General features: G+C 42.1%; 1 protein-coding gene across 1 annotated transcript in view; it reads left to right on the top strand.

The window, feature by feature from the left end:
• tanc2b (tetratricopeptide repeat, ankyrin repeat and coiled-coil containing 2b) overlaps positions 1 to 27,469 on the top strand; it is a 97,033-nt gene that overhangs the window by 12,724 nt on the left and 56,840 nt on the right. Inside the window, exons 2-4 of the mRNA XM_036573383.1 lie at positions 18,565 to 18,713; positions 21,803 to 21,965; positions 23,237 to 23,473. Coding sequence (XP_036429276.1) covers positions 18,565 to 18,713; positions 21,803 to 21,965; positions 23,237 to 23,473 — 549 coding nt within the window. The remainder of the gene's footprint in view (positions 1 to 18,564; positions 18,714 to 21,802; positions 21,966 to 23,236; positions 23,474 to 27,469) is intronic.

Here is a 27,469-nt window from a genome sequence, read left to right as displayed (position 1 = left end):
ATCCCAAAGGTATTGGATGGAGCTCCATCACTCCAGAGAACACAGTTCCACTGCTCCACAGCCCAGTGCTGGGGGGCTTTATATCCCCTCTAGCCCACGCTCGGTGCTGGACATGGAGACCTCAGGCTCATGTGCAGCTGCTCCGCTCTATTGGTCACTGCTTTTCTATGGAAATTATACAAGCTGTCAGCAGTTGAACATCCCCTAAGGTAGCTGAATTCACTCATTAGAAGAGCTGTGTGGATGCTTTTGCACAGACATTGTACATATTATGCATTCAGAATGATATTTTCCCATATTGCCCACCCTCACTGTGAAATTCCATTGCTTCAGATGGAATGATGGTGTATCATAAACCACTGCGGAGCTCAGATGCTCTCCAGTAAGATGAGTGGTAAAGTGTCAGCCCACCCCTGAGAATGCTATTGCTCATTTTAGACTCTCTGCTGAGTTCTCTTACAGCCTATTATCACACATTCCCAGATGAAGGATTCCGCAAATAGGAAGAACCTGAATATTCCACCCATTAGCCTGCTGTCAGCATTTCACGCCCATGCTAGTATTATTGATGCCAATGAAGACAGTTAATTCAGAAATTTGCTGAGCTCCAATGACCTTGCTAAGCATAATGAAGCTGCTTATTCTACTGCATAAGTCTTGGGCTTGGACTGGAACTCTATCATAGGAACCTAGCATAGCATTTTAGCAATTAGCACTGGGCTAATTGTTTATATGTTGCCTTTTGTTTATATGTTTTTTTTTTGTGTTTAGTATTTATAGAAAACAGAGTGGTTTGGTGTGAAATGGTTCAGACGTCTTTACAGTGGTTGTGTTAGGAACCAGGGGTCGCCATGACTACAACACAAATATAGACATTTTAATTACAACCCCATTTCCAAAAAAGTTGGGACGCTGTGCAAAATGTAAATAAAAACAAAATCCAATGATGTGCAAATCATTTAAACCCTATATTTCATTGAAAGTAGTACAAAGATAGCATATCAAATGTTGAAGCTGAGAAATTTTATTGTTTTTTGAAAAATATATGGCCATTTTGCACTTGATGCCAACAAGACATTCCAAAAAAAGTTGGGACAGGGGCAACAAAAGGCTGGTAAAGTTGTGTCATGCTAAAAACAACACCTGGTGGTTGATTAGCAACAGCTCAGTTGCATGATTGGGTATAAAAAAGCCTCCCAGACAGGCTGAGTCTTTCAGATGTACAGATGAGGAGGGGTTCCTCAATGTTTCTCAACATAAAATAGTAAAGAACTTCTGCTTTTCATCATCTACGGTACAAAATATCATTAAAACATTCAGAGAATCTGGAGAAATCTCTGTATGTAACAGACAAGACCAAAAACCAGTATTTGCTGGCCGTGATCTTTGGGCCCTCAGGCAGCACTGCATTAAAAACAGACATGATTCTGTAGTGGAAATCACTGCATGGGCTCAGAAACACTTCTGAAAACCACTGTCTGTGAAAACAGTTCATCACTGCATCCACAAACGCAAGTTAAAACTCTAAAACGCAAAGAAAAACCGGAAATATAAACAGGGTCCAGAAACGCTGCCACCTTTTCTGGGCCTGAGCTCATTTAAAATGGACTGAGAGGAAGTGGAAAAGTGTCCTGTGGTTTGACGAATTTTCTTTTTGGAAATCATGGACACTGTGTCCTCCGGGCTAAAGACCACTCAGCTTGTTATCAGTGCACAGCTCAAAAGCCAGTATTCATGATGGTGTAGGGGGGCATTAGTGCACATGGCATGGGTGACCTGCACATCTGTGCGCCATTAATGCTGAATGATATATACATGTTTTGGCAACATATGCCGTCCAGACGACATCTTCTTCAGGGAAGGCCTTGATTATTTCAGCAAGACAATGTAAAACCACATTCTGCATGTATTACAACAGCATTGCTCCATAAAAGAGTCCAGGTGCTAAACTGACCTGCCTGCAGTCCAGATCTGTCACCACTGATAACATTTGACGCATTATGAAATGAAAAATGTTGCAAATTAGACCCTGAACTGTTGAGCAGCTGAAATCCTGTATCAAACAAGAGCAGGAAAACATTTCACTTTCTAAACTACAGCAGTGTCTCCTCAGTTCCCAAACACTTACAGAGTGTTGTTAAAGAAGAGGTGATGAAACACAGTGGTAAACAGGCCACCATACCAGCTTTTTTGGAACGTGTTGTTGGCATCAAATTCAAAAAGGACATTTAAACAAAAAAACAGTAAAATTTCTCAGATTTCAACATTTGATATGTTGTCTTTGTACTATTTTCCTTTAAAAATATGGTTTACATGATTCGTATATCACTGCATTCTATTTTTATTTACATTCTGCACAGCATCCCAACTTTTTTGGAAATGGGTTTGTACTATCCAAAACCAGTGAACCTCCACGTGTCTTCTGAGTTTAATATGGAACGTTGATGATGGTGAAATAGTGGGGATGTCCTGTAGATGTCCTGAAGCTTTGGCAGACTATAGCCGATGATACTCTCCACTGTCTTGGTCATGGGCTGGAGTTCTTAACGGGTGGAGGGACCAAACCAGATGTTTATGGATAATGTGAGGATGTGCTTGCTGGGTAGAACTGAATCGTGAGGCTCTGTGGCAGGTTGAATTTCTTCAGGGACGTTCTCTGCTGTGCTCTCTTGGCAATGGAGGCCTCACTTCAGGCTGGGTATGGAGGTGCCGAGGAACTTGAGTGTCTCTACAGTGGAAACCACAGAGCCGTTGATGGGGGCGGGATGGGGGAGGGGGGTTGAGGACATTGGGAAGGGGGGTTGGGCCTGAAGTCCACCACTATCTTGAGATGAAATTGGTCTGGGAGCTCAGACTAGAAAAGAACGTTCTGTCTGCATTAGATAGATCTTTTTTAATTTCCTCCACATTCTCTCTCTTCTAAATGAACGCACTGTGTTCCTTTATGATTAGCTGTGCAGAGTCGGAGCGCCGAGCGAAATTACACCTTTGATTAGCAAACACAAACAGAGAATCATTCTCTGCTCCACAAACACTCCACATGCTCCGCGCTCTCCGGAGCGCATTAGCGTTCTAGATACACTAACCATCATCCATCATGGTGCCACCTCTGCTACTGTGGAGCTCCAGGAAGAGCTACCAACATCAGCTCCGCTTGGGTTTAGTTCTAGCTTCTCTCCTCAGGTCTTCTTTCCTCCCTGTGTTCTGGACTCTGTCCCTGTCAGAATGAACCTGCTGTGATCTTAATAATAAGAATGTATAATTTGGAATATAATAATGACTCTTTACTAGTGAAACTTTATTCGTACATCATGACGCATCAGTCTGAAGGTGCTGATTTAACCTTTTCAACTCCTCGAGACCACCGGTGGTTCCAAAACGCACTTCGTCATATTCTTCATAACTTTCATATTTCATAAGCTACATTCTAAAGGTGGGGGTCGTATGAGAGCTGTAACTGTCTTCTTCCCAGTCAAATAGATGGTGATGTAATTTTAAACCCTTATAATAAAAGAAGCTGAACTCTCAATTTTTTTTTCTACTGAAAGTTGAGAATTTTCCACAAATCTGGGCTATAAACTATAAACAGATGGCGTCTCTTCAGTGATCTGCTCTGTAAAAACTATTTTTATAAAATAATACAAAGAGCGTCTAAGATTTTTGGCTTTCAGCAGTAAATTGTAAGCATATAGCAATATGTGTGATCATAAAACACATGTTCTGTTAATTTGATGGGAGCTTTTAAAATAAATAAAACAAAAATTTACATTTATTCATTATTAAATACAAATTTAATAATTTGCCTTACAATTTGGTCATGTAAATTCAGATGGACAAACCAATATATACCCTGGTTAATAAGAAGTTAACTGCATATGTTATGTAATGTAAATGTTAGGATCAATTATAATCAGTTATGTTAATATTCAGGAATGGTAATTTGAGTTTATGAACATTGCATGAACTTACGATTCAGAGTGATTTACGAAAATAAAACCAAAGCAAAATCAGTCTAGGAAAGATACGAAAATAAAAGATTACGAATGTAAATGGTCATTTTTGTCACTTCTGGAACAAAACTTCCTCTAAAATGGTACATTTACCCGATTTAATTTATAAAGGAAGTCAATGTAAACCGATTTTGTAATGCAAATAATATTAATAAAATCAGTAGTGATACCATGTACGTCACTACATGTTTTTGTTTAACTGTTTCCAAACATCTCTTCTTGGCAGTCTAGGATTCTTTGTAGTTATCATCCAATACCTGGTTTGGCTAATTAGTACTTTATGTTGAGTTTCTGGGTTGTGAGTTTGAGTCGAGTCTCACGTCTTTAACGTGTGAGTCTGAGTCAAGTCTCAGGTTTCTGGACTGTGAGTCCGAGTCAAGTCTTGAGTTTCTGGGTTGTGAGTTCGAGTCGAGTTTCAAGTCTTTAGGGTGTGAGGCCAAGTTGAGTTTTGAGATTCTGGGATGCGAGTCTCAGTTGAGTCTTGAGTTAGGATTGTGAGTCCAGATCGAGTCTCGAGTGTCTGGGTTGTGAGTTCAAGTCGAGTCTTGAGTTTCTGGGTAGCAGGTCTGAGCTGAATCTTGAGTGTCTGGGTTGCGAGTCTGAGTCGAGTTTTGAGTGTCTGGGTTGCGAGTCTGAGTCGAGTTTTGAGTGTCTGGGTTGTGAGTCCAAGTTGAGTTTTGAGTTTCTGGGTTGCGAGTCTGAATCGAGTTTTGAGTGTCTGGGTTGTGAGTCCAAGTTGAGTTTTGAGTTTCTGGGTTGCGAGTCTGAATCGAGTTTTAAGTGTCTGGGTTGTAAGTCCAAGTTGAGTTTTGAGTTTCTCGGTTGCGAGTCTGAGTTGAGTTTTGAGTGTCTGGGTTGCGAGTCTGAGTTGAGTTTTGAGTGTCTGGGTTGCGAGTCTGAGTTGAGTTTTGAGTTTCTGAGTTGCGAGTCCAAGCTGAGTTTCTCACGCAGTTAATGCAGTGTGTTATTCTATAGTTTGTATAGCACGTTAGACAGTTAGCCAGCCTAAAGGCTGACCAGCTGCAGTTTTAGGACTTTTTAAAAGAACATTATCTTCAGCCAAATGACCCGACAGCTTCAGCTGTACTTGCTAGTGCACTAGCTGGCATACTTGCCACCCGAACTACATGCTGGCCGACCGTTTTAAGTTGTTTTGCCCCTTTTTTTAAAACTGCGTTTACTGCATGTAGCACCTTGTTCTGTTCATCAGACCGAAGGTTTTTCTACACATTCAAGGGTTCTTTAGTAAAGAAAATGTTCTATATAGAACAATGAACCCTCAAAGAACTTTTGCATGACTGAGGAGGACTTTACAAGGTGAAATTGATCTTCAGATTGATGGAGAACGTGTTGTGTATTCTAATTCCAGATAGCACCAAAAGGGTTCTGTTATTTTTACGATGTCAAGTCTTCAGTCTGTAGTCCGAGTCGAGTCATGAGTCGGTCATCTCTGATATGCAGTGCCCTTGTCCTCAGATGAACTCCTCACTCACACATGCACACAGATGTAGCCCAGTTGTTCAGCGGTGCTGGAGACAGAGCAGATGTTTCAGCGGCTGAACATAACGCACAATAAAACCCACTGTTTTCACAATCAAGAGGTTTTAGACCCGTCCGAGCGAACTCACTGCTTCAGAGTCATCCTCTGTGACCTCTGCTGTGCTGACTGTATCTGCTCTACTCATTCCTGCACTGACAGTCAGCTCTGAAATGAGGTTTCTGAGAATGTCACGGAGCACTTCTCCAATTCTCTAGACCCACTTTCACTTCAGTCAGACCACAGCGAGTAGCGTAAAGCCTAGAGGAATAAAGCTGACTCAGGATCAGTGCATTCAGCAGTGCTGTACTGATATGCTAAGGTGAGTTATTTACATGCGACTGTTATTTTTTTACTGTTTCTAACCTCATTTTTCTTCTGGGTTGCGATTCCGAACAGAATCTTGAGTTTCTGAGTTGCGATTGTGAGCTGAATTCTGAGTTTCTGGTTTGTGACTGTTATTTTTTTTAAATGATTTTTTACTGCTTTTAACCTCATATTTAACCTAATATTTCTCTAAAACAGTAACTTTGTAGGAGATTCAATGGAAGGTAATGTGACTATTTTTTCCCCAAGTTATTTGGGATAATGTCCGTTTACTCATTCGTCACAAAAATTTTGGACAGTGTAAAGATCTACTTTCTAAATGGTGTTTAAAATGTGTTTCACAGCGTTACAATGTTTTGGTATTACAGTAGTGGTTTAGCATGGTTTAGTGGTCACTGTGTGGCTTATTGTGGTGGAATTTGTCATATTACTACATTTCATAATGTACTGCACTTTAGCCCCGCCCATTCAGCCTACCGCAGTTTATCCCCACCCACTCGTGTAATGATACTAAGTGTTGTTACTGAGGGCAGTCTGTAGCCAATTTATTGTGTCAATTAATTAGAACAGAGGTCATTTACATATATACATTACAATAACAAAAGCCTGTAAACAGCTTGTTTCATATTTAGAGGGTGGGAATCACCAAAGGCCCCACGATATGATTATCACGATACTTACAACACGATATGATATTATCACAATACTGAAGTCACAAAACAACATTATTGCAATTTTACACATTTTGGAATATGCTGAAAATTGCGATATGTTGCAATTTATTACCTTTTTTTAACAGCAAATTACGTCCCCAAAGGAAAACTTTGGCAACATCTGATTTATCTAATAAGATAAGGCTTCGCTACGGCTGTGTTGGTAAAACAACATTGCGACAAAGTCACATACCTGAGTTCCAGTGTCAAAAGCATGTAACAAAAGCCTTCACTTTCCACATCTTTGTATGGATGCAAGTCTTTACACGTGAAGAAGGTGGTGGATTGTTTGATTTTCTTAGGTCACTCAGAATTGGAAGGTGGCTTTGTCAAGCTAAGTGTGTTCAGTGTTTGGTTTTTCGGTGGAGCTGGTTTAAAGTTGGCTTTGTTGTGATTGGTTGACACTATATCTGGATGGTGATGTATGAGGTGAGACCTCGTGTTCAACGCTCTCTGCAAATCACATCCATGCCCGTCACCCCTTCCTTGTTAAAAAATCCAAAATAAATAAATGTGGACGGTGCATTTCTGATTTCTTTCTCTGATGCCTCTGTCTTAGTTCCTCCACTGACTGTCACCTCTGCTGACCTTATCAGAAAAAAGTCAGCACCATCTAGTGGACTGAAAAAGCAATTGATTTTATTATTCTAGTACTAAAAAGTCTAATTTGTATTTGCAGTTTAGATAATGAAATACTGATACCTGGCGTCCGTGTATCGATACAATATTGCCACACAACATATTGCAAAAATATGCTGTAATGTCTTTTTCCCCCACACTTATGTTATGCTAAAGGGGAAAGAAAATTATCATTGAGAAATGAATTGTGACTATTTTTGGTTCCAGAAAAACTGAGACAGCATAAGAAACGAAAGCAGAGAGTAGTAAATTCTGGTGAATGTTTCTTGTTGAACATGACAATCTTGATGTTGTCATATTATAGAATGGATGTCCCTCATAGAGATGTCATCTAGAAGGCAGCACATGTTGCTCCAAAATAGATGTAAATCGATATGTTTGTACTAACCACTAATACCCCCCCATACCATGACAGGACCTTTTGAACTTTACACTGGCAACAGTGTGTATGGTCCTTTTCTTCACTGGTCTGGAGAACACAATGTCCATTATTTCCATAAACAATCTGAAAGGTTGACTCATCAGACCCTAATACACATTTCCACTCAGCAGAGTGTTTCAGATGAGCTTGAGCCCAGAGAAGTCGGCGGCGTTTCTGGACATGCACATTGTTGTTATTGATATATGGCTTCTGCTGTGAATAGTACAGTCTTAACTTGGACTTTCTGAATGTAGCGACAGACAGTTTTTATTGACAGTGGTTTGTTGAAGCATTCCTGAGCCTATGTGATGATCTCCATCACAGAAACATGCTTGTTTTAAAAACAGTGCTGTCTGAGGGGTCGAAAGTCTTGGGCATTCGGTTATGGTTTTCTGCCTTTTCCTTTACGATTTCTCCTGATTTCCTGAATCTTCTGATGATATTATGCACTGTAGAGGGTGAAATACCTAAAATACCCATTGAGGAACCTTGTTCTTCAACTGTTGTATTATTTTCTGATGTGTTTTTGGTTCTCTGGAGCCTCTGCTCGTCCTCGCTCATAAAGGACTCAGCCTGTCCTGGATGCTCCTTCCATACCTAAGCATGATTGCATCACCTGTTAAAGATGTTTTTTGAACATTGCACAATGTTCCTAGTCTTTTCCAGAACATGTTGCAGGCATCAGTTTCACAATGAGTGTGTATTTACAGCAAAGTTGATAAGATTGCATTGCACATACTTTCCCAACTGTTTAGGAGTCGAGGTTTGTATATAAAACCTTACAGATGTTATAAGTGGACTGTTCTACATAGTCTGGCGTACTGGCCCTTTAAAGTTCATTCATTTCATGAAACTCAGGCTCAGTTCCTACCAGGTATCGTCACATGTTGTATGTCCATGTAGTCTCTGTTTGACCATTGAAGCATTGTCCTGTTCTCATTTGTTCCATGTTCTGATCTTGGCTTATGACGCCCTCTTTGTCCTCCCCTTTGACCCCTCCCTCACTCCTCCCTGACCCCTCCCTCTGCCGTGCTCTGTGTGCGCTCTCAGCTCCGGTGCGGAAAGCTAAGTTTGTGGAGAGCCCCCGCATTCCCGAGTCCGCCCTCAGCTTCCCTACACCCACTCCACCCGCCGCACGGACCCCCCACCCGGACCCACACCGGCCCGGTAAGACCCGGCCGGATCCCCCCATTCACTCTGTCTGTCTGTCCACATATTCATTTACCGGCTTTCCATTCATTTTTACTGTCTCTCTTTCTCCTCTCTCTTTGCTTTCTCTCTCTGTCTCTCTCTCTCTTTCCTCTCTCTCTCACTCTCTCTCTCTGTCTCTCTCTATCTTTCCTTTCCTCTCTTTTTCTCTCTCTTTCCTCTCTTCTCTCTCTTTACTCTTTCACTCCCTCTCTTTCCTTCCCCTCCTCTCTCTCTTTCTGTCTCTTTCTCTTTCTCCCTCTCTTTTCTCTCTCTTTACTTTCTCTATTTCCATGCTTTACTTCTTTTCTGTTTTCTCTTTTCTCTCTGTCTATCTTTCCCTCTTTCTAATTTCTCATTTTAACTTATTGTTTTAAATCTAATTTTATCTCTCTCTCCCCTCTCTCTCAGAGAGAGGTGGAAAGAAAGTGAGAGAAGAATGAAAAGAGAAAGAAAGAGGAAGATGGGAAGAGAAAGTGAGAGAGATGAAAGAGGGGAAGGAGGGAGAGAGAGAGAGTGTAAGAATGACAGTGGACAAAATCTTCTTTCTACAAAGTCACACATTAGAAAACAAACCTGGATCAATGTTGTACATGAAAAATCACTCTGAACTGGGCCCGAAACCTGGGCTCACCTTGGCTCGAGCTTGGCTAGGGTTGGGTTCGGGTTTGGCTAGGGCCTGGTCTCTGGCCTGGCTAGGGTCCCATCTTGGGCTTGGCTAGGTAGAGGCTTGGCTAGGGCCTGGTCTCGGGCTTGGCTAGGGCCTGGTCTCGGGCTTGGCTAGGGCCTGGTTTGGGCTTGGCTAGGGCCTGGTTCGGGCTTGGCTAGGGCCTGGTCTCAGGCTTGGCTAGGGCCTGGTCTCGGGCTTGGCTAGGGACGGGTCTTGGGCCGGACTAGGTTTAGAGTCGGGCCTGGCTAGGGTTCTGTCTTGTGCTTGACTAGGGTTGGGCCTGGCTATGGTCTCGTCTTGGGTTAACTAGGGTTGTGTTCAGGTCAGACTAGGGTTAGGATCGGGCTTGGCTCAGGCTCGGGTCAGCTCGGCTAAGGTCGGGGTCATTAAGATTAGACTGGGTCTGAGTCAGAGTTAGGGTCAGTTTTGGGCTTGGGGTGGCTTGGGGTCGGGTTATGGTCGAGGTCAGTTAGGGTTAGGGTTGTACTGGACTTGGGTCTGAGTCAGGGACGGGTTCGAGTTGGGCTTGGTGTAACAGACCTATAGTGTGAATGTGAATGTGAGTGTGTGTGTGTGAGTGTGTGTGTGTGAGCGTGTGTGTGTGTGAGTGTGTGTGTGTGAGTGTGTGTGTGTGTGTGAGTGTGTGTGTGTGAGTGTGAGTAAGAGAAAGAGAGAGCAGTGTAATGACCGTCTTTATTCACGCTCGTGACTCAGCCGCCCCTGCACACGCTCTCCTCCTCTCCATCACACCTTCTCCTTTACATCTGTTCTTTTTCTCTTTCTCTCCTTCTTTCTTTCTCCATCGCACTTTTTTCTTTTTGTCCATTCGTTTTCTTCCTCTTTCTCTCTTTGTCCTTGTTACACTTCTTTTTTCTCTCCCTGTTCCTCCATCACCCTTCATTCTGTCTTTTTCTCCTTCTTCTTTCTCTCATCAGTTTCTTTTTTCCTCCATTCTTTTTTCTCTCTGCACACTACTGTTCAGGATGCCACAGTACTCTCTCTCTCTCTCTCTCTCCCTCTCTCTCTCGCTCTCTTTCTCTGAGAGGCGATCCAGCGCAGGAAACTCTACACACTCCCCTCTTCTACTGCACAGCCTGTTACCATAGCAACCATCTGTCTTTTCTTCTTTTTTTTGCCTCACAGGATAGAAATGCAAGGATGACGAGGGGGGGGTGGTGGTGGTGGAGGGACAGGGAAGAGAGGGAGAGCGAGCGATTGAGAGAAGGAGCTAGAGGTGCTGATGCCTCCTCCTCATCTCTCTCTCTCTCTCCCTCTCTCTCTGTTTGTGTTGTGATAGTCTCACCTGGCCCTGGTATTCATTTTAGGAGAGGAAGTGTTAGATCACACGCGATTATTTAAGGTGTCTTCAGATCTGCTGCTGGATGGAGAGACGGATAGGGGTGTGTGTGTGTGTGTGTGTGTGTGTGTGTGTGTGTGTGTGTGTGTGTGTGTGTTTGGGGCGAGTGTGTGGGCACTGAGGCGGTCTATACATAGACTCATCTCACCACACTGACACAAAACATTCTTCACTCCACTTGTTTATGACTGAGCATGATTTTCAACAGATTCTGTTGCTTATATATATGTAGAGACATTGAATCCTGTATTTTATAATCACTCTTACTTAATTGTACTCATTGGGCACCCACTGTAATACCTACCAGATCCAGATTTGATGGCCTCTGGCCTGAGGTCACCATGCCCAAAGATGCCAAGCGTGGGCTAGAGGGGTATAAAGCCCCCCAGCATTGGGCTGTGGAGCAGTGGAACTGTGTTCTCTGGAGTGATAGAGCGCCATCCAATACCTTTGGGATGAGCTGGAGTGATCCAGAACTGACCATCCAACATCAGTACCTGACCTCACTAATGCTCAATCAAATCCTCACAACAATGTTCAACATCTAGTGTAAAGCCTTCCCTTATCTATCTATCTATCCATCCATCCATCCATCTGGATCAAAGTCAGAGCTGAAACACATTTGGGACTTTAACTGATCTTGGACGTTAAATCCTTCAGTTTTGGGTGACTTTAGTTTTGAGTTATGTTTATTTTATTAAAACAAATGTTTTTAAATATTCCATTTTGTTTACCAAAACAATCATAACTCTACCCAGACTTTACCAAATGTTCAGTAGTGACTTCTTTCCAAAATTGTTATGGAGATACAGCATTTGTGTCTGTATGGCACTCATACAGATATACAAATATATATAAAAATTATATCACAAGACAGTTTCACAATACACAGTATGCATCATGATATTTAGCTTTTCTGAGAATTAATAAATTGGAACAGACAAATAGAACCTTTAGTGCCACAATAATAATAATAATAATAATAATAATAACAAAACAAATAATAATAATAATAATAATAATAATAGTTATAATGCTTCAGCTACTTTGTTTGTTATCCAGTGTTTTAAAAACTGCACTGCACTAAATCCAGTTAAACAGGCCAAATAATTACGCTCTTTATAATGAAACGGTTTATCAAAGTTTTGCTCAGCTCAGAAAAGTGTCACGATATTTTATATTAATATTAATATTATGTATAATTATTATATAATATATATTGATGTCTAATATTATAATATATGATATATAATATTAGAATATAACAGTAACATAGTCTATATTAATACATAATTAATAATCTATGATTAAATATTGTGATATTGCCCACCACCAATGGAACCAGGCTTTTTGTCCAAGTAATTTGGGTCATTTCTTTTGGTGCCTTAATTATGAACTTTACACACATTGTAAAGAACAACAGGTATTTTCAAACTGTCAAAAACATGACAAATGTGGAGATACGAGGTTTTGTTCTGACAGCAGTGAAATATGAAATTGATAATGCACATTCCACAGCAGAATGACACTCCAGAGCTTCAAAGGCTTAACAGATCATTCATAACTGATAATAACTGATAATAATGAGACAGTTGCTTTTGTGTATTTCAGATGGTTGGATAGTTTGCTTGTTTTCAAATGCAAATTTACTGAGGTCATTCTGTTCCTCCAGCCTGAACACGGCCTTCAGATCCTGTTTATCTGACGGTTCTAGCTGGTATAAATAACCTCATCTCCAATCTGGTTTCACAGGAACGGTCTAAATATGTTTACACACACAGACGCAGACACAACACGGCACAAACCAGGCTGCAGGAGAGTCTGAGCGGCATTAATGCGATAGAAATGCCTCCAGAGTCGTAGCAGCTGTAACAGCTTTTCTGCTTTCTACCTTTAAAGAAGCAGTTCGAAAACAAATGTACACGTTTTCCTGCTTATCTCAGACGTGTTTGATCAGCCGAGACAAGTTTGCTCCTTTAGTTTTAGCACTGTTCAGTAATACAAACTGCACTCTTAGAAGAGATGGTGCTTCAAAGGTTCTTAAGTAAAGGGAATGGTTCTGTTTAGAACCATGAGTTCTATATAGAACCTTTTGCATGGTGAAATAGTTCTTCAGATTGATGGAGAATGTGTTGAAAATGGTTCTGTATAGGACCAAAAATGGTTCTTCTGTTGTTTCAATGTCAAGGTTGCGAGAACAGAACCATTAAAAAAAAACATTATCAAAAAGGTTCTATATAGAACCATATACAATACAATATCTCCCTCTCCCTACCTATAAACATGGACAAATGTGCGTTAGCATAGATAAACAGCGGTAGCATCTTAAAGCCTGAATTTTACCACATGAGTAGATCTGAGATCACATGAAAGGAGAATTACACTGGTTTTCCAAAAAAGAGTTCAGTTAAGTGACTGAGTTGTAGAGAAACTTACTGACTGTCTTTACAGTGGTGGTGATAGGAACCAGTAGTCGCCATGACTACAACACAAATATAGACATTTTATTTACTATCCAGAACCACCAGTGAACCTACACGAGTCTTCTGAGTTTATATGGAATATTGATGATGGAAAATAGTGGAGAATCTGAAAAACTATATTTTCTTTGGGGACTATTTTGCCTCACATCGCCCTGCATGTGTCCCTCCACCATGAATGGATTAAAAAAATACATTTTGGGTCAAAATCTCCTTAAAACTATCATAAAACAGTGTCTCAGCCATCAGGCAGTGAATTCATAACCATTTCATGTAGTAACTTTCTGTGAGGGAGCTTTTAGAGGTGGACGTCTGGTTCCTATCACCACCACTGTGAACAGTTCTGACTCGGCAAGTTTCTCTAAAACAGAGCGTTTCACACCAAACCACGAACGACTCTGAACGACTCTGTTTACATCTTAAACACTTAGTTACGCAAAAATTTAGAAAGATCTACGAAGCCCTGCTGCCGACGTGTCGTATAACTAGAAGTTGTATGTTAAAAATAGTATTAACGCGTGGGGACGAGATCCTAATGCGCGGCCACGGTTTAGTAAGGCGTGGGAATGAGATCATGCGTTATTAAGCTGTGGTTAAGGCTTAATTATCTCATTCCCACGCCATACTAAGTCGTGGCCACACATTATTGTGATTTATGTGGGATGTCACCAGCAGGGCTCCTTAAAAATCAGAGGATGTATCTTCTAAAAATGCAACACTAAAGCAAGTGTGCAGTGATTCAGCATCATGCTAATTGATACGGTCATTACTTTCATTAGCTCCAACGCTAAGCTAATGAAGCGACCGTCAGACACCACTGACTGGCTGTGCTTGTTTAAAGCAGGATGTGTAAATTGGCTGTTTTGCTGAACTGAGTTGAGCTCAGAGGGTGACGCTGTTTGTTTTTCTTGCCCTGATGAGGATGTGGAGTAACAGCGTCTCTGGGTGCGGCTGTCGGAAAACAGGGGGCGTTTGATGTCGTCAGTATCGTTGTTTTGTTTTGGGTGATCTGCTGCGCCTTTCAAGATTGTAGATGATATCAGACACTCCGGGCCTGAGAGCTGTTCGGCCGGTTTAACTATAGCAATGTCTGGAACGAGGAACGAAGTGACTCGCGCTGGGCGAGTTGACTGATAAGGTGCTCCTCTGAAGTTACTTCAAAAGATCTGGATGAAAGAAAGACTTCAAAACAAGGTGGCGGTCCAGTTTAACCCCTAGATGTTGTGGCTATCTGACACAGAGGGATGCAGCGAGGTCATTAATACCAACCTTAATTCATCAGTTTTGTTTATGAAAAGAAGAAAATCAATAAAAAAAATGTGTTTAAAAAATGTGTGGTTATCACGGATCCTAACGAAAGCAAGCTGTAATTATTTGAATTGTAGCACATTTTAGTGGTGACATCGGTTAGCATTACTGCTACTGAGTGCTGATTGTTAGCATTACTACTACTGAGTACTGATTGTTAGCATTACTACTACTGAGTGCTGATTGTTAGCATTACTACTACTGAGTACTGATTGTTAGCATTACTACTACTGAGTACTGATTGGTTAGCAGTACTGCTACTGAGTACTGATTGGTTAGCATTACTACTACTGAGTACTGATTGGTTAGCATTACTGCTACTGAGTACTGATTGGTTAGCATTACTACTACTGAGTACTGATTGGTTAGCATTACTGCTACTGAGTACTGATTGGTTAGCATTACTACTACTGAGTACTGATTGGTTAGCATTACTGCTACTGAGTACTGATTGGTTAGCATTACTACTACTGAGTACTGATTGGTTAGCATTACTGCTACTGAGCGCTGATTGGTTAGCATTACTACTACTGAGTACTGATTGTTAGCATTACTACTACTGAGTACTGATTGGTTAGCATTACTACTACTGAGTACTGATTGGTTAGCATTACTGCTACTGAGTGCTGATTGGTTAGCATTACTACTACTGAGTGCTGATTGTTAGCATTACTACTACTGAGTGCTGATTGTTAGCATTACTACTACTGAGTACTGATTGTTAGCATTACTGCTACTGAGCGCTGATTGGTTAGCATTACTGCTACTGAGTACTGATTGGTTAGCATTACTACTACTGAGTACTGATTGGTTAGCATTACTGCTACTGAGCGCTGATTGTTAGCATTACTGCTACTGAGTGCTGATCGGTTAGCATTACTACTACTGAGTACTGATTGGTTAGCATTACTGCTGCTGAGTACTGATTGGTTAGCATTACTACTACTGAGTACTGATTGGTTAGCATTACTACTACTGAGTACTGATTGGTTAGCATTACTGCTACTGAGTACTGATTGGTTAGCATTACTACTACTGAGTACTGATTGGTTAGCATTACTGCTACTGAGTACTGATTGGTTAGCATTACTACTACTGAGTACTGATTGGTTAGCATTACTACTACTGAGCACTGATTGGTTAGCATTACTACTACTGAGTACTGATTGGTTAGCATTACTACTACTGAGTACTGATTGGTTAGCATTACTGCTACTGAGCACTGATTGGTTAGCATTTTTGGTGTCATGAAAACCAGCAACATATATATATATATATATATAGCTGTTTTTACAGCTGAGTTTCCGTATATGGACTGTATGAACTGGGGGTGAACCGTTCATATTTAAACTTTAACACTGTTTATATTCTATATGAAATTTAAAAAAAAGCAAGGAAATTTTGATTTTCTCCGGCATGGGCCCTTTCAATTACCTTTCCGGTCTACTTTTTAGAGTGTGTCTTGGTAGGGTCTCTTTTGTCCTCTTTTGTAATATGGACTGTGTGTGAATTACGTTATAATAACAATAGTAATAAGAACAGTGTTTTTGCAGCTGTAATGAATGACAGTCTCTGTGGTGTCTGAAAGTCTGTTCTGGGTGGTGACCAAGATAGATGGGTGTGTCTCATCAGACACACACACACACACACACACACACACCCACACACACACACACACACACACACACACACACACACTCCCAGACATCCCAATCAAGTGACACACACTCTCAGGTGTGGATGTTCGGTCTGGAAGGATTCACTGGTACCGACGAAATAGCTAAAGTACAGGTCTGTGTTAATCTAATATCTCTCTCTCTCTCTCGTCTCCTTTTCTTCCTCTCTCTCTCTCTCTCTGTCTCTCTTTCTCCCTCTCTCTTCCCTCTTTCTCTCTCTTTCTCCCTCTCTCTTCCCTCTTTTTCTCTCTCTCTCACATTCTCTCTCTCCCCTCTCTCTCTTTCCTCTTTCACTCTCTCTTCCCTCTTTCTCTCTCTTTCTCCTCTCTCTTCCCTCTTTTTCTTTCTCTCTCACATTCTCTCTCTCTTCTCTCTCTCTTTCCTCTTTCTCTCTCTCTTCCCTCTTTCTCTCTCTTTCTCCCTCTCTCTTCCCTCTTTCTCTCTCTTTCTCCCTCTCTCTTCCCTCTTTTTCTCTCTCTCTCACATTCTCTCTCTCCCCTCTCTCTCTTTCCTCTTTCACTCTCTCTTCCCTCTTTCTCTCTCTTTCTCCCTCTCTCTTCCCTCTTTTTCTTTCTCTCTCACATTCTCTCTCTCTTCTCTCTCTCTTTCCTCTTTCTCTCTCTCTTCCCTCTTTCTCTCTCTTTCTCCCTCTCTCTTCCCTCTTTTTCTCTCTCTTTCTCACATTCTCTCTCTCTCCCCTTTCTCTCTTTCCCCTTTCTCTCTCTTTCCTCTTTCTCTCTCTCTTCCCTCTTTCTCTCTCTCTTTCTCTCCTTCTCTCTCTCCTTCCTCACTCTCTTGTTACCCCTCCTCTCTCCCTGTCTTCTCCAATTTCTCTCCTCCTTTCTTTTTCCTCTCTCTTCCTCTCTTCTTCTCTTTTTCACTCTCTTTCTACTTCTCTTCTTCTCACTGACTCTCTTTCTCTTTCCTCTTGCTTTCTTGTGCTCTCTCACCTCTCCCCACCCCCCGAGTGGAGTTCAGTGTATAGTAAGCTGTAAGGCTGTGCTGAGTGAGTGAGGTGGTCCGATACAGAGGAGGGTCTTAATGAGGAGGTGCTCAGTGTATATCTGAGTGTGTATCTGAGTGTGTATCTGAGTGTGTGTATCTCAGTGTGTGTATCTGAGTGTGTGTATGTCAGTGTGTGTATCTCAGTGTGTGTCTATCAGTGTATCTGAGTGTGTGTATTTCTCAGTGTGTATCTCAGTGTGTGTATTTCTCAGTGCGTATCTCAGTGTGTGTATCTTAGTGTGTGTATCTCAGTGTGTGTATCTGAGTGTGTATCTGAGTGTGTGTATCTCAGTGTGTGTATCTGAGTGTGTATCTGAGTGTGTGTATCTCAGTGTGTGTATCTGAGTGTGTGTATATCAGTGTGTGTATCTGAGTGTGTATCTGAGTGTGTATATCAGTGTGTGTATCTCAGTGTGTATCTCAGTGTGTGTATCTGAGTGTGTGTATCTCAGTGTGTGTATCTGAGTGTGTGTATCTCAGTGTGTGTATCTCAGTGTGTGTATCTCAGTGTGTATCTCAGTGTGTGTATCTCAGTGTGTATCTGAGTGTGTGTATCTCAGAGTGTGTATCTCAGTGTGTATCTCAGTGTGTGTATCTCAGTGTGTATCTCAGTGTGTGTATCTCAGTGTGTATCTGAGTGTGTGTATCTCAGTGTGTGTATCTCAGTGTGTATCTCAGTGTGTGTATCTCAGTGTGTGTATCTCTGTGTGTATCTCAGTGTGTGTATCTCAGTGTGTGTATCTCAGTGTGTATCTGAGTGTGTGTATCTCAGTGTGTGTATCTCAGTGTGTGTAGGGCTTGTAGAGGAGGAGATGTGAAGATCAGTGTGTGAGTTGACTCTCTCAGGTCCTCAGCGAAGCTCTGCGTGATTCACGCTTTAATCAGTCGTTAGAGATCATTAAAGTCTCTGCCTTCATAACGACTCTGTTAACGCTCAGCTCGTTTACAGTTCATTAGTAATTTCCACACTGAAGCAGCTAACGCTAGCTAACTCTGCTACCTGACTCGGGATAGACTTTCTCTCTCCTTATCTAGAGAGTAAAAGGCACACAGTGCCACCTAGTGTTCCGATGTGGCAACTTAGGCTCTTAATGCTGAAACTGGATTGAGGGGCAGAACGGCATTTTTAATAAAATTGAACATTTTTTTATTTTGATAATTATTGTTGTTGTTTTATTACCAGGTCTAGATTAACCCTCTCTCTTCCTCTCCTCCTCTCTCTCTCGCTGGCAGGGGGGTTAGGTCCAGACCTCGGCCCCCCTCCCTCTGTGGACGAGGCTGCCAACACGTTGATGACTCGGCTGGGCTTCCTGCTTGGAGACAAAGTGAACGAGGGGCCTCAGGGGCCACAGTACAGCATGGAGGAGTCCGACGATACGCAGGTAGGCTGCTCAACCACCCACCCCCCACCCCCAAACGAATAGGTTGATACACAGGACACAGAGCCAACATGGAGCCCCAAAGGACCCTCAGTCGCTCTGACCGACTCCAGGAGTCAACGGGCCGAAAAAGAGCCAGTGTGGAGGAACAGAGCCGAGTCCTTCACACTGAATGAGCTGAGCAGAGCCAGAACCACCTCTGCCTCTCTCTCTCTCTCTCTCTCTCTCTCCTCTTGCTCATTTTCTCTCTCTCCCTCTCTCTCCCTTTTTTTCTCTCTCTGTCTCTCACTCACCTTCTCACTCTTTCTCCCTCTCTCTCGCTGTCACTCTCTTTTTAGCTGAATGGAGCTGAACGGCTAAAAATGTTACTGAAATATATTTTGAGCCATTCACGCAGGAATGTCCTTTAAAGGGGAACTCCACCAATTATCCAAAAAATTCTTACATAATTAAATGGTTAAGATGTAAACAGAGTGGTTCAGAGTGGTTCAGAGTGGTTTGGTGTGAAACGCTCTGTTCTAGAGAAACTTACCGAGTCAGAATTGTTCACAGTGGTGGTGATAGGAACCAGACGTCCACCTCTAAAAGCTCCCTCACAGAATGTTACTACATGAAATGGTTATGAATTCACTGTTTATGAATAAATGTTTATGAATAAACTAAGGCTTTTGGCCTAAAATGCATTTTTAAAGAGAGTCATTATATGTCAAAAAAGTCCCTAAAAATCAGGTTTTCCACTATTTTCCATCATCAACATTCCATATAAACTCAGAAGACTCATGTAGGTTCACTGGTGATTCTGGATAGTAAATAAAATGTCTATATCTGTGTTGTAGTCATGGCGACCCCTGGTTCCTATCACCACCACTGTAAAGACATCTGAACCATTTCACACCAATCCACTCTGAATCTCTCTGATTACATCATAACCACTGAAATATGGAGGAATTTTTATTTATTTTAGTGATTTGTTAATTTTGGTAAGTAGAAGAATGTATTACATAAACTAACCAATGAATACAGAAAGCAAAGCTTTACAGCTGCTGAGTGCTGATTGGCTGGTGAGGTCTGATTCAGTTCTATTGGCACAGTGCATTATGGGTATCCTGCTCCCACTGAGGAATATTGATAGGCCTTACCTGCCGTTTCCTGTGAAACCTCAACAGAGCATCGCGTTTGTGTTTGTGTGGGAAACGTCTGAATTCCTAAAATAACGTTCATGTTATTGTGATGATGTCACAGTTGCACTGCCACCACTGTGGTGGGCAGCTTAGTTTGGCAGCGCAGTGGTGGCTTGTTATGAGATAACAGAGCAAACCCACCCAACATGGTTCTGAATAGAACCAGGTTCTTTTTAAGGAACCCTTGAGGAACCATCTTTTTTCTTCAAAAGTAAAGAAAATGGTTCTATATAGAACCCTGAACACTCAAAAAACCCTTTGCATGAATAAACAGGTCTCTGCATGGTGAACGTGTTCTTCAGATTGATGGAGAACCTGCTGTAGATGATTCTATATGGAACCTTTTTGAAAAAGGTTCTGTATTGAACCATTTTCTTTACCCTTAAAGAACCATCTTTTTTAAGTGTGCACCAGAATGGGGTCCTTAATGACGTAATCCAACGCTGTGAGTAAGTCAGGAAATCGATGACGCTGACTTGGTGAAAGAATGAGCTGGCTGAATGTCGTCCCTGTGGTTGGTGCTGAAACGCTGCCCGAACAGGATAAAGAACCGTGTTCCTGTCCCTCTCGGCGTCTCTGCTCGTCCCTTGGCTCTCCGTGGGCTCTGAACTTAAGCGGTGTTGAGTGTTTTAAAGCTCCGCAGCGCTGCTTAGCCGTCTCACTGCTAATCCCGTGCATGGGCAGATTAGGTGAGCCAGCGCGGCCGGCCTGACCCAAGCCAACACCAGCTGAGCCTGTAGCTGGGTGCCACGGCGGCAGGGTGCCACGGCAACCCTGTCTCCTGGCAACTGGCAGATGGGGAGGAGTGCGTGCTGAGGGAGGGGGCGGGCCCAAGAGAGGGCTTCCTCCTGCCGTGTGGATTTCCTGCGCTGGCGGAGATTAATTAGGCTAACATACACACATGTACCCACCTACTCGTTTTCATACAGTGTCAGGACATGGGGTCATAGGTGCATTTTATATATATATATATATATATATATATATATATATATATATATATATATATACATTCACACATATATATATATATTATAATTGGTAGTGGAAATCTGCAGACACACCTCCAAAGTTCAGTCTTAGAAGCTGGTTGATCATTTTCTGAAATAATCAAACACATTCAGTGGTGTTGAGGTCTGGACTCTGGGGTGGTCAGTCCATCGTTCAGCTTCTTTGTTTGATGTGTCCGTCTCTTTTTCTCAGTGAGGTTCTTCTTGATCAGCTACACATCCTTTCAGACCCACAGCGCTGAGTCGTCTTCTCACAGTGGAAGGATGGACAGAAACACCTGTGGATGTTTTCAGATCTGATCAGCTTGATTTTCTCCTCTCTCTCAGAGATGAAAGCTTTAAGTGCTGCTTATCTGATGGGGGCAGTTTTGAGGTTTGGTGTCTACCTGCTCTTCCAGGTGGTTGTTAGGAGCCTCATTTTCTCTGTAGCTTTTAATCCATTTTCAGCTCTAATTTTGGAAACTCCTGTGTTTTCCATTGACTTCCTTCTTCCTTATGCAAGTGGATTATCTTGTATCTCTTCTCCTCAGAAAGATCAGAACCTTGTATATACAAAAATTTAAAACATTTTCTTTTCATCTATTCATCATGAAATAATAGTAATAATATGTCCCATATGTATTATATATTTGTAATTATCTGTATGTAAGAAGAATTTAAGTCTTAGTCTTAACTTTGATGTGATTTTTCGCTTTTAGTTTTAAAAACGGGAACATAAACATTTTAATATGCACTTTGTAAAGTCAGAATTGTTGTGTTGGTTCTTTAGGTTAGTTTTTCTTTGGTTTTGCTACAATGTCAGGTACTGAAAATGTACAAAAACAAGCAAACAAACACACACACACACCCCGCCCCACCCCATGCTAAGTCTACGTATATGTGTGTGTGTGTGTATGGGCAGGGTGTGGGTGTGAGTGGTAGGATGAGTCCGTGCTCCACGCTGACCAGCAGCACAGCGTCTCCTCCGGGCTGCAGCCCCTGTTCCACGCTGCCCCCCGCGGCTCCTGGACAGCCCCTCACCAGCCCCACCTCCACACTGGAGAGCAGAGACAGCGGCATCATCGGTGAGTACCACACACTCTCACACACACTCTCATACACACACACACACTCAGTCTGTAAAGACGTGTGTTTTCAGTAGATCAGCTGCTGCACTCTCATCAGGAGAGGCTGATTAATTAGCTGATTAGCTGCAGCAGGAAAAACACCAAAACATGCAGGACCGCAGTTCCACACGTCCTGCCTCCTGTTGCTTTTCATTTCAGCTCATATTAACAGGTCAGAGCGTCCACACAGGCTGCATGTGGCTGAGGTGACCGCTGTTATTTCAGCAGACTGCTGTAGTTTTCCACAGTCGTTAGATTTCGCATCATATTATGCCAAAAAAGTGGAATGTTAGGTGCGTGTGATGGCAAATAAATGTAAATAAAAGAAAGCGTCCGTTCTCTGAGATATCATGAAGATCTAACTTCTAACTTGGTGCTGTAACATGTTCAGAGGCAGCATGTTTGTATGTTAGCTGTGTACACTGTTAGAAATAAAGGTTCTGTTCAGGTATATTTTACGTTCATCAAGGTACAAACAGTGTAAATGTTCCCTCAAAGCTCCAACAGTGGTTTTAAGGTCTGATTGTGAACCTTAAATAAGTTTTTCCAGGTGAAAAGTTTGTATTTGTACCTTTTCATAACCGAATGTTTTAAACAGAACAGTAAAATAAAAGCCTGGAGACGAGACGGGGTGTGTGGAGTCAGTACAGCTTAGAACATATCATTCAGTGGATTATGGTTCAGTTATGTTCCCTGACTAAAGGTACTGAGATGGAGCCTTGAGGGTTCCACCCCAGTGACGAGAGGGAACTGACCCAGAGACAGTTCAGTACCTTTATTTCTGAGAGTGTAGCTGTTTCTTAGCTAACGTAGCTACGAGATACAAATCTATACATACATAACAGCTGCATGCAGTGAGCAATAAAAAGGCAATTAAATCATTAGTCTAAATTATTTATATGACTATTAATCATCAGCTCATTATCATCAATAATGACAACCCTATTGTGACACACTGCTGTGCTAAGAATGGCCCACCTCCCAAGTAATATCTCTTCTGCGGTGGTCCCTTTCCAGTGAGTGACATGATAGAGGAGGGCTGATGAGTAGATGGTCTGCTGTATGGAACTGTACAGTGGGCTTATACAGCAGGTGTTTCCAATAAAATGGCCAGTGTAGGTGTAGGTGAAACGTAGGTGGGCCTAATGATGAGGTAATTCAGTCTAAATCCTTCTATAAGCATCCTTTCCTTTGTTTTTAACCCCTCCCCCTTCCTCCTCGCCCCTCAGCCACTCTGACCAGTTACTCGGAGCCTGCGGACCGTAAACATGGCGAGGGCTCGCGGGCCAGCAGTCTGAAGCTGTGGCACTCTCACCGCGCCACGCTGGACTCCAGCCTGTATCGCGTGGACGAGAACATGGCCGCCTCCACGCACAGCCTCAACAAGATCCCTGAGCCTGGCTCCACCCACCACTCTTCTCACCCCACCCCCCTCTACCTCATGCCCCGCCCTAACTCTGTGGCAGGTAAGTCATGCCCTGCCCCTGCCGTTGACCCCTTACTCTCTCTCTCTGGCATGGTGCTGTTTCCTTCTGTTTCTGGCTTATACACTGATATTTTTAACACTCAGGAGTCGCAGTGACCACAAAATCATGGTGTTGTTACCCCTTATTAACTTACAGGGCCCATATCCTACTTTTTGTTGAATCTTTTTTTTATCCCGAGGTCCACTTATAATATTTGGGCGTATTTTATTAATCATAATTTGTCCAACCTCTCTTTATGCCTTAGTGTTAAACAGGCTGTTTCTGTTACTGTGCCTTTAAGATGGTTTTATGTAAATGAGCTCTGTTCTGATTGGCTGTGCCTCAAAAAGCAAACCAGGTTGAAACACCCCTTGTAACTTCAGTGTGAGTGGACGTGAGCTGCTGTAGGCTGAATAGGCTGATTATATGTAAATGTGTTTTTGGGTGTGTAGTTAGGTGTTTGTGACATCACAAATACAGTGAATTCAGAGTGGGCTTGTTTTGCAGCATAGTTTCCATGTATGAACTGCATGGACTGGGGAATGTGGTATGTTTTGAAAGTTTGACAAAACTAAATCAGGCTCTTAAAAAACAAGGAAAAGACAATTTTATATATATATATATATATATAAATATGGGCCCTTTAATAATGTAGTTAGTTAACACTACCCTTTAAAAATGGTCATAGGGCTCTCGAGTGGCGCAACCGTCTAAGCGTTGGCCCTATCATCAGGAGATCGCGAGTTTGATCCCTGGTGATGCTACAGCCGTCCGTAGCCGGGAGTCCGAGAGAGCACAATTGGCCTCGCTCTCTCTGGGTGGGTAGGATGGCCCCTCCTTCTCCCACCATCACTCACTCAGCGCGATGCTAGTCAGCGCAGGCGTCTGTTAGCTGACGTAACAGATCTGGCGGTTGGCGCTTTCCTCCGAGCGCGTTCGGCTGTCCAGTGACGTTGCGTGAGCGGCAGCTCGAAAAGAAGCGGTGGTGCTTCACAGGTCTCGGAGGAAGCCTGTGTTAGCCTTCACCCTCCTAGCGTTGATAGCATCATGTAATTGGGGGAATCCTAACTAGCGGGTGGAATTGGAGACGACTAAATTGGGGAGAAAATCGGGTAAAAATTAAAAAAAAAAAAAATGGTCATAGATTATTTGATGAACAGCAAAGTGTTTTTTTAATTTTCTTTACAGCAGATTTGATTTGATCGTGACTCAGCCAATCGAATTTTAAAACGGTCCACTTTATTATTTTATGTTAATTATATTATCGTCTCATAGTTCATTGAAACAAGTGGAGAAATTGTGTGGAAAGTGCAGATTGTTTTCATTCCCAGGCCACATTTGTGCTTGTAAATAGAAGAGGAGATATTGTATTATGATTAGATAAACAGTTGTGTTGTCTACAGTAACAAGCATCCTTTACATTTTCATTTTAATGTCGAAACAAATGGAAAAACATCAGAATTGATGTAGTCACTTAATTGCAGCGAATTGTGTAACAATGTATTTACACTGAAATGATAATGCAATATAAACTGAGTTTAAAGCAAAATATCAAACAACTCTAGACTTTGTTCTTCGAGAACCCATTACTTTACATTTCTCACGTTTCACACTGAAATTGCTGACCAGTTTTAGCCTTCTGTGTCTTAAAGGGGAATGTCACCATTTTTCTGCATAATTCAGTGTGTGAGATGTAAACAGAGAGATTCAGAGTGGTTTGGTATGAGATGGTTCAGATGTCTTTACAGTGGTGGTGATAGGAACCAGGGGTCGCCGTGACTACAACACAAATACAGACATTTTATTTACTATCCAAAACCACCAGTGAACCTACACGAGTCTTCTGAGTTTATATGGAATGATGATGATGGAAAACAGTGGAACATCTGAAATAATAAGTTTTCTTTGGGGACTATTTTGCCTCACAGCGCCCTGCATGTATCCCTCCACCATAAATGACTCTAAACTATCATAAAACAGTGTCTCAGTCATCAGGCAGTGAATTCATAACCATTTCATGTAGTAACTTTCTGTGAGGGAGCTTTTAGAGGTGGACGTCTGGTTCCTATCACCACCACTGTGAACAATTCTGACTTGGTAAGTTTCTCTAGAACGGAGCGTTTCACACCAAACCACTCTGAATGACTCTGTTTACATCATAGCAGTTTAATTATGCAGGAATCTGTAACGCATCACTGTAACTCTGAGACGTTTTAAGCTTTGTTTCGTTCTCGCAGACTCTCAGCAGTGCGTTGTCCTCTAATAACATTATTACTGCTGCGTTTCTCCACTCACTGCTGTTCCACTTCACTTATGTTGACTCTTCTCAGGGAATCAGCCTCTCGTGGTCAGTTCCCAATACGGAGCGATGCTCCAGCTGCTGAGTTCAGATGTTTACTCTGTTTCTGTAGCTACCGCCAGCTGGAACACTGCAGCTCCTCCATCTCCTCATGCTGTTGTTTATCATGACACAGTCTTAAAAGATAGACTGGTGATCATTCATATTTACCCAGTTTCCCTTCTTACCCAAATGTACTTGAGCAAGGTCAAAAAAAAAAAAGTTACAAAAAATTGTTATTCTTCAAGTAAATTCATAAGAATTTTCTTATTTTTTTCTAAAGAATAATTTTGAAGTGTTGAAATAAGTGTTATTCTTGAAAACACTACATTCTTAAATGTTTTCTTAAGCGTACGATCGTCTCACTCGTCTCAGGCTGTGAGAGTTGACAAAATTTGATCTAAATCGGTTTTCAATCTCAGACTCTGCTAGTCCTGCTCATCCTCGTCTCCTGCTCTCTGCCGTCACGCCGCATTTATCGTATTTTCTAAGGAGGATTTTTTTCTCTGTTGGCTGTTTCTTCCTCCATTACCTCTGTTTTTTGTTTGCTAAATGTTTTAAAACACTTGGTTTGATGTTTTTCCTCCATTTTGCCCCTCAGAGGGGATTAAACTAATAACGGAAAAACCGATTAAAACATTTAAAATAATATCTCATGCTGTTTATGGTAAGCTGTAAATGCACCACAGCCTACATGAGAAAACAATGGAGATTTTCTTAAGACATTCTTAATGCAATAATTAAGATTTTCTCAAGAATTAAGAATTTGAGAATTGCATTTAAGAACATTTATATGAACTTCTTTAGCTACGTTCACATTACCAGGCTGAAGTGGCACAAATCCGATTTTTCGCCCTAATGTGACTCAGATCTGATCTTTTCAGAGCTGTGTGGACACAAATCTGATCTTTTCAAATCCAACCTGAGCCACTTTCATATGTGGCCCTAGATCGGATACGTATCCGTTTCGTGGCCGTGCGGCCTTAATGTGACGCTCAGATCTGAATTCAGGTGCTTTTCTCCACTGCGCGTGACCATCATTCAGCGTTACCATGGCAGCAGCGCCGAACAGAAGTTAAAGCCTGTAAACGGTGGAAAAGAAACACATCTCACCTTTTTCTCCTTCGTCTCGCTCTAATAATGAAGCTGAGAGCTGATCAGAGTTAATTATCTTCTCAGCGAAGCTCGTTCTGCTCGTTAGTTTGTGCTGATGATGAACGTGATTCATTCACGTGACGTTACTGAGTAGGATGAGCTCATGAGGGTCATTCCAGGACGCCGGTTCATCACATTAATGACAGATTTGAGTCACTTACCTAAACGAGTGGGAACCATCCTGTCAGAGAGATCGGATTTGAGCAGTAAGGCTTGTTATGTGAACGTGGCCTTAATGTTTGTCCCAATAACCTAAGTTTTTTCTTAAGAAAGTTTTCGTGAATCTGGCCCCATTCCTACCCGGCGTTCCCGCTTTGTAGCGCTTTCCCCTTATTAGATGTCACTTCAGTGCTGTAGCTGCCTTTGTCCTGTCCCAACTTGGACGAGCTGCAGCCTTTCTGACGGAGCTTTGAACCTCCCAAGCAGTGCCAGGTTGTTGTGCAGCGGACTCCTTCTGTGCTCGCTGACGACGTCCTTCACTTTTAAAATGAGTTTCTATACGT

Source organism: Colossoma macropomum, unplaced genomic scaffold, assembly GCF_904425465.1.
Source record: "Colossoma macropomum unplaced genomic scaffold, Colossoma_macropomum, whole genome shotgun sequence".
NCBI lineage: Eukaryota > Metazoa > Chordata > Actinopteri > Characiformes > Serrasalmidae > Colossoma > Colossoma macropomum.
The sequence above is the reverse complement of the archived record's forward strand: the minus strand, read 5'-3'. Positions and strand labels throughout refer to the sequence as shown.